Below are 7,900 nucleotides of genomic sequence, written 5' to 3'. Positions count from 1 at the left end.
AGACCTGTAGTTTGTTGCTTTTTGTTGAGAATAGGCACAAAGTTATAAATTTTGAGATAAATCCTTATTTGTTGTACAGAGTAGATGTCAGCAATTGTCAACAGAACTATTTTATTTCTTCTACACTATTAATTATTTAAAAACGAATAAACATCCCAACATCCATTTACTTTGCCCCTATAATCTCTGGACATGAATCTATAAGAATGTTAGAAATTCTTATTATATATATATTTTTTTGTTAGCTTATTATTTGTGTTTCTCTGTTTCAGTACATGGAATCACCTAGCAGATAGTAGAAGGCTGACAATCATTCCTTCATAATATTTGGTGGGATTAAAAGTTTGAATTTGGAATTAAGGAATAAAGAAGATGATGCATAGAATATACATATCTAATTTGTTTTACTTGTTATGAGTTCTTACATTTTCTAGTTTATGATAATCATGTATAGCACTATTTCATTCTTTTTAGAAATGATCAGAATAACATAACATGAAGTATTATAGATTAAATATTTTAGAAAATTAGGTATTTCTTAAACCTGGAAAATCATTCCAGCCCAGAAGAAATTCTTGGAATATGTGTTTTCCTTTCCTTTTCAATAAATCAATCAATATTCTCTAACTTTTATTTCTCATTTTAGATTTGAATGTTCACAATTTAGAGAATGCAGCTATTCTGTGGTCATGCCAGAACAACTATCTGTTTCTGGTGGACCCTCATTGTTTTGGTCAACAACAGTTTGAGTGGCAGAATAAACAGAAGAACAAAACCAATATTGATAAGTTAGACTTAAATCAAAAGTAAGTACATGGAATATTCTCTGCTGTGGTTGAAAGCTATCAGTTTATTCCTGATGGAGTTATTGTAAACATAGTTAATGTACTTGCTATCAATATGATCATCATCATATCTATCTGCTTTTACGTGTTGGCAAAAGTGGAATGAGTTTTGTGAAGCAATTTGACAGCTGAATGACTTTACTGTCATTATCTTTTTAGTCACCTCTTTGGACATGCAAGATTACCATGTACTTATTCTAAAACTATGCTACACATTGTAAAATATCTAATTAAAATATCATTATAGCATTATAATATCATAATAGCATTAAAATATTTAATTAGACATAATTATACCTTGAAGAAATCATAACATTAGCTCAATACCAAATGTAAAAGTCATTTTAGAAAACATGAGAAACAACTCTGTCATGTTTTGTTCTTATTGAATCTCCTCAGGAAAACAAAATTCCCAATACAAACTGAATTAGTTGAAGTAGTAATGAAATAATCACTAAGTATAATATTGTATACAAGCAAATATGAAAAATTAGCATATTGACCCCTTGCCTGACTAAGGCGTTTTCATAAGTTTGTCCTAAATACCCATGCTTGTTTTCAGTTAGCTCTGGTTTCATACATTCTGTGTAATATAAAGTTTTCTTTTCATAAGTCCCAAGTTACTCTGGTGATTGAAAAAAACTGGGTTTGTGTATCTTATATGATACATAGACTGGAGAAATATGTCCTGTGTGTCACATATAATATACAGGACAAGCAAAAGTTTGAATGTAAGAAAAAAAATCACTGAAGTTAATTATTCAGAGATGTTACCCACATATTTAATGTGATGGTCATCAAAAATTGTTGGACCACGATTGCTATGGTCAACAACAGTTGGAGCATTAGACTAAATAGAAGAACAAAACCAATATTGATAAGAGAGAGTTCAATCAAATGTAAGTAGATGGAAAATTTCCAATTTTGTAACATAACAAGAGTTCTAATTAGGTTTTACCTGTTTATAGGTGAAGAATATAAAAGGTGAGCCAAAAGTCACACACCAGGCATTTAACATTTTGTTTATGTTGTCGTTGTTGTTGTGGTTATTATTATTAAGGTGGTGAGCTGGCAGAATCATTAACACACAGGGCAAAATGCTTAGCGGCATTTTGCCCATCTTTAGGTTCTGAGTTCAAATTCCGCTATGGTTGACTTTGCCTTTCATCCTTTCGGGGCTGATAAAATAAGTACCAGTTGAACACTGGAGTCAATATAATTAATTTAGCCCATCTCCACAAATTTCAGGCCTTGTGCCTTTAGTAGAAAATATTATTATTATTATTGTTCAGTAGTTTTATTTTTATAACGTGCTTTCACTTCACTACCGAGCGCAGCTCTGTGTGCCTTGGGTATGTGCTGTGGTTTGATGTGATGCTCTTATGGTTACTGTATTGAAAGTGTTTTTCATAGGATGTGTGCAGTGCCCAGTAGTGCAATTTTCTGTATGTTATATATATTTGTAAGTCCTGGTGTTTTGTTATGTATTTGTCTGAATATTTTTTATTATACCTAAGGCACCTACTATGATAGGAATTGTTTCTGTTTTTAATTTTATTATTATTAATATTATTATTATTATTATTATTAATTTTGTTCATTATGGACAAGTACATATATATTCATCATTATTTTATTTATTTTATTCAATTTTAGAAAAATTGAAGCATGTCTTTGACAACTTAAAGCATTTTGAACTTATATTGTATGTGACTTTTGGTCTACCTTCTATTTTCTTGAACATGTTTTCAGGAATTTTAATATTTAGTGAATAATGTCCAACTTGAAAGATGAAACTGCATTGAGGAATGCCTGTATAGTGTAAGGGCAATAGTTATTGTTTTCCTGTTAGCTGACTTGGATCTAGCAAATTTTTGGTCAAAGATGTTCAAACCAAAGCCATCTCCATCTTTGTTTTGCCACAGCATACAAGACTAATTTATCCATTGTGGCATTTTTTAAGGTAATAGGGTATGGTTTTAGAGAAATTTGCTGTCATTTCTAGCAAGGCACAAGGCCACATAGAAGCTTCTTCTCAAGGAAATAGTACCAGAGTATTGATGATGTTATTTAATTAAAATTTCTTCAAGGAGAGAAGAATTAGTCTTAATTTAGCATTAATTAAATATTTTCATTATAGCCACAAATTTTTGTGACTAATGAATTAACAAGTTGATGGTAATTATGATGATAATGGTAGGGATGATGATAATGTTGATGATGATGGTGGTGGTAGCTGAGGAAGTGGTTGTGCTGCAGCTGCAGCTATGGTGATAGTAGTTTGCTATTGAGTGTCCATAATCAGCTCTGCTTGAATGGAGCTGTAGCAGTGATGTTTCTAGCCATAGCTATCTCCACTTACATTTAAGGGTCAATGCTGCCCTTTATATTAACACTCAAGACTTAAAACATGTAATCCCCTCTTCTTAAGATGGTAATGACTTTGATACATAATAAAAAAAAAAAAGAAAACAAGCACACAACCTTACAACTTTCCTTTGCTGCATTGACTACAGGAAGCCCTTTCATTGAGCAAACTATAGCCACATGTGGTGCATCATGTCTAATCTTAACATTCCAAAACGCCTCATTCAGTTCATCAAGTAGCTTTACATTCAGCAAGAGTCCTGCATTTAAGCAAATAATGTGGGCATTGAACAGTTCAAAAGTGAGAAAGGTGTTCATCAGGGCTGTATTCTTTCTTTGTGCTTGTTCAACATCTACACTGAGAGGATAATATGAGAAGCAATACAGGAAGAAGATGGCATCAGAATACATGGCTTGCAATGTTTCTAATTTAGGGCAAGGCAGTGACTTGGCAGAATAGTTTGTACATCAGGTAAGCTGCTTAGTAGCTGTTCACCTGTTTTTTAAATTCTGAGTTCAAATTCTGTCAAGTTCAACTTTGCTTTTGATCCTTTTGGGGCTGATAAAATAAGGACCAGTTGAACACTGGGATCAATGTAATCAACTTACCTCCTCTCTTGAAATTGCTGACGTTGTGCCAAAATTTGAAACCAAAATTATTTCTTCACCCATTATTTTCACATATTGATTCATAATTTTCAGGTAACCAGCTGGAAGAACTGTCAGCTTACCAGGCAAAATACTTAGTGCTATTTCAAAAACGACTTTGCCTTTCCTCCTTTCAGGGTTAATACTGTCTTTCATCCTTTTGAGTTTCATTATAGGGGGGGGGGGGTCAATGTAATCGACTTTCCCGTCCCCTAAACTACTGGCCCTGTGCCAAAATTTGAAACCAATGTTTCTAATTTAGGTTATGCAGACTTTACTGTTCTTCTTGCCAAGACTGAAGCAGATCTGCAACAAATGATAAACAGTCAAGAAGGCAGCAAATGTTCATGGTCTTTATCTCAATCATAAGAAAACAAAAGTCATGGCTGTAGGAAAAAAGGAAGTAACTATTAGCATCAAACTAGGAAGTGAGAGGCTTGATCAGGTTGATTGTAACAAGTACCTTGGAGCCCAAATCTGTAAGAAAGAAATTAAGACATGGCTAACCATGGCAAGAACTCTCATAGAAATTTTGATAATATTCGGAGCAGAAAAAGTGTCCCATCTAAGTTAAACAAAGCTCGTGCTTGTGGTTGAGACGTATGGACAGTGAACAAATTTGAGGAGAATATAATCAATGCATTTGAAATGTGAGAGTATAAGAAAATGTTATGAGACTCTTAAAAGTACAATTGGAAAAATGAATGGGTGTTAGAAGTAGGAGAAAGATGACAACTCCTGAACATTGTGATAAAACAAAAGCTCATCTTTTATGGTTATATTCGAAGAAGCAGAGGTTTTGAAAACAGTATCATGGAAGGGAGAGTAGAGGACAGTAGATCAAGAGGCAGGCAAACAATGCAATGGATGGACAATATCAAGAGTGGCAAAGCAGCTGGAGAACTTGCACTTAATCAGGAAGACTTTTGTATTATCAATGCACTGCAGGCGTATGATGCATGAGGACGACATAAGACTGGCTTACCACTCTCAGTATATTGAGTAACAACACCAAAATTCCCTCACTGACATTGTATAAATGTTAGTTTTGATGTTGATTTAGTATTAAGACATGAAAGATTAACTAGTGATTTCTAGGCATAAGGTGACGTGTGTGCAATGGGACTGATTCATTAGTATTAGAATATACAATGGAATAAAGAAAATATAAAGGAACCGTTTTGTAAGGAATGGTGAATGTTGTTTAGCCCCAAAGTCAGTCCTGATGGAGCTGGTCTATATTGAAAATCATTCTAGCCATGATCACACCATCATCATCACCACCACCTTATAAGGTTCACTTTTCCACGCTTGCATGAGTCAGACAAAATTTGTTGAGGCAGATTTTCTCTGGCTGGATGTTCTCCCTGTTGCTAACCCTTATCTGTTTCCAAGCAAGCTAAAATTTCAGCCATGTTTTCCATGGAGAACTGGAAATGAATGACATCACCTGTATGACATTGATGCTTGCTTAACCATTACATGATGTTGACATGGTGTACACACAGACATGCTCGCACGCGTGTGCACACACACGCATACGCATGTACATATGCACACGCATGCATACACATGCACATATACACAATGGGCTTTTTTACTTTTCTATCTTCAAAATCCAGTCACAAGGCTTTGGTCAGCTTAGGGCTATAATAAAAGACACTTGCTTAAGATGAACCCAAGTTTCTTAACCACATAGCCACACCTGCATCCAGCATCGTCCAATATTTCCAGCTCTTTTAATATGGTTGCATGGCTGGGTATAAATAATGGCAAAATATTCTAGAAACCTTCAATCATTTATCCATTTTCAGTTGGGTGGATGAGCTCAGTGAACGCTTCTTGAGGAACATGGAAATTGGTAAAAGTACGCTGCTTTACAATTATTCAGACCAACTTCAACTTAATGATACAATTGAATGCATCCTTTCTCTTCAGAACATGCCTGATAGTGATTTTGGTAAGTTTTGCTAATATTGTTTAGTTATTTTGGGTTTACTTATTTCAGTGGATCAAAATTCTTCTATGCCCAACCTGCCTGATTGCCTACCTACCTGCCTGCCTTGTTGGTTGGTTAGTAAACAGGGGGAGATAAATATTGATATCAACCCATTAATATCAGAGAACATGTCAATTCTTGCTGGATCCTAATTGTTATTCTCAACAAGTTTGAATGTCAGAGTAAACAGAAGGCCAAAAGCAATATTAATCAGTTAAATGTGTGTGTGTGTGTGTGTGTGTGTGTGTGTGTGTGTGTGTGTGTGTGTGTGTGTGTGTGTGTGTGTGTGTGTGTGTGTGAGAGAGAGAGAGAGAGATCATTGTTGTGAAGTTTGTTTCTGTGCATAAATGGGTCAGATGAAACAACATTAAGGCAAAGTTTTCTTTGCCAGGATGCTCTTCCAGTTAACAACCTTCACCTATCTCCCAGCATGGTAATATTTCTCTAAGACAATCAGTGAACAGCTCTGATCAGTGAAAATGCTATGGGGATAAAAATAAACTTTCTCTTCTAAAACATTACGGGGGTTATGTTAAATAATATCCTTGTAATGTTGTATAGGTGTTAAATAGATTTGTAATAACTTATCTCTCATATGTATTATATTAAAATTATATACCCTTAGTATATCTCTTTAGCCTTTAATTCTGATATATACATACATATGGGTATGACTGTGCGTGTATATATATATGCATATATGGATATTTATATTCACCTATAAATTTTACAATAATTGATTTTGTTTTTGTGTTATTTATATACACTCCATCTATATATAGGTATATATATGTATGTGGATATATGTGTGTGTATGTATGTATGTATATGTATATGTATGTATGTATACATATATATATACATATGTGTGTATAGATACACACACACACATATATATATATATATATATATATATATATATATATATGTATGTATATATTTGTCTAATTTATTTTATCGGTTATTGGTTGTCCAACCATAAAGTCAAGACATTTTAAAACAATAGATGACCAATTGGATTAACGGACTAAACAACAAAAATAACCCCTCCCCACTATCAGCAGGATTTCAACTACTCCATAAACAAAACAATAACGGAGTAATAAACCTCTCACAGGTTTCTATGTAAAAATATATAAGTTTGGATATTATTGTTAGAATTATAATGATACGAATTAATGCATATGTGTGTATATGTGTATCCTCCTCATGTATACACAGTTTCGTTCTTAGATAAAAAAAATTTTAAGATATATTGTTTTTATAAATTACAATATTACTCCTCTTATAACTTCCTTATAACTTTCTCATACCTCTGTTTACATTTTATCTTATATGTATAATGTAATGCATCTAATAATAATAATAATAATTGATTCATTTGTGTGCATATATAGACATTTATGTATGTACATTTAAATATACATATATGTATTTATGTATATTTATGTATATCTGTGTATATGTAAAAGTATGCATATATATGTGAGTTTTTATATTTTTATATTTATAACTTAACCTTATGTACTTTATAAAATCTCTGTGGAGGCCTAGAGAAACATCCATGTACCTCTATTTCATCTACTGATTACATCAGTCTACTGGAGTGATATAAGTAGAATGAGGTATGTTACCCCTGGACTGAAACAGCTGTAAGATATTATCCCAATTTCTATTGCTGTATGTTATATTTTTATAATTACTGATATAAGACATGATATGTCATATGTGTTTGTATATTGTTATAATTGTCCTTTTAGTAAATAAACAAGTAAATTGACATAATGTCTATAAGTTGATGAAAACCACTTATTAATCCCCTCCATTTTCTTATTGCTATATAAATTAATGGTAAAATAACTTCTTATCCTCTCCCATTTATTGCACTTGGTAATGTAATTGTCATGCAATGAAAAAACACTAGTGTAATAATAATTGGGTATTCTTCCAGCAGTATATTGGATAGATATTATCCCTTAGTGGGTTGGATTTATAACCTCTAACGTTCTTGGATATATATATATATATATATATATATATA

The 7,900-nt window shown here is 32.8% G+C and overlaps 1 protein-coding gene across 1 annotated transcript in view; it reads left to right on the top strand.

Annotated features, from left to right (window-relative positions):
* The window catches only part of LOC106883723 (dynein beta chain, ciliary), a 273,290-nt gene that overhangs the window by 179,349 nt on the left and 86,041 nt on the right, over positions 1-7,900 (top strand). Inside the window, exons 54-55 of the mRNA XM_052974147.1 lie at positions 647-806; positions 5,675-5,820. Of these exons, the coding sequence (XP_052830107.1) occupies positions 647-806; positions 5,675-5,820 (306 nt within the window). The remainder of the gene's footprint in view (positions 1-646; positions 807-5,674; positions 5,821-7,900) is intronic.

This window comes from Octopus bimaculoides, chromosome 17, assembly GCF_001194135.2.
Source record: "Octopus bimaculoides isolate UCB-OBI-ISO-001 chromosome 17, ASM119413v2, whole genome shotgun sequence".
Classification (NCBI taxonomy): Eukaryota; Metazoa; Mollusca; class Cephalopoda; order Octopoda; family Octopodidae; genus Octopus; species Octopus bimaculoides.
Note: the sequence above shows the minus strand (reverse complement) of the source record. Positions and strands in the feature narration are given on the sequence as shown.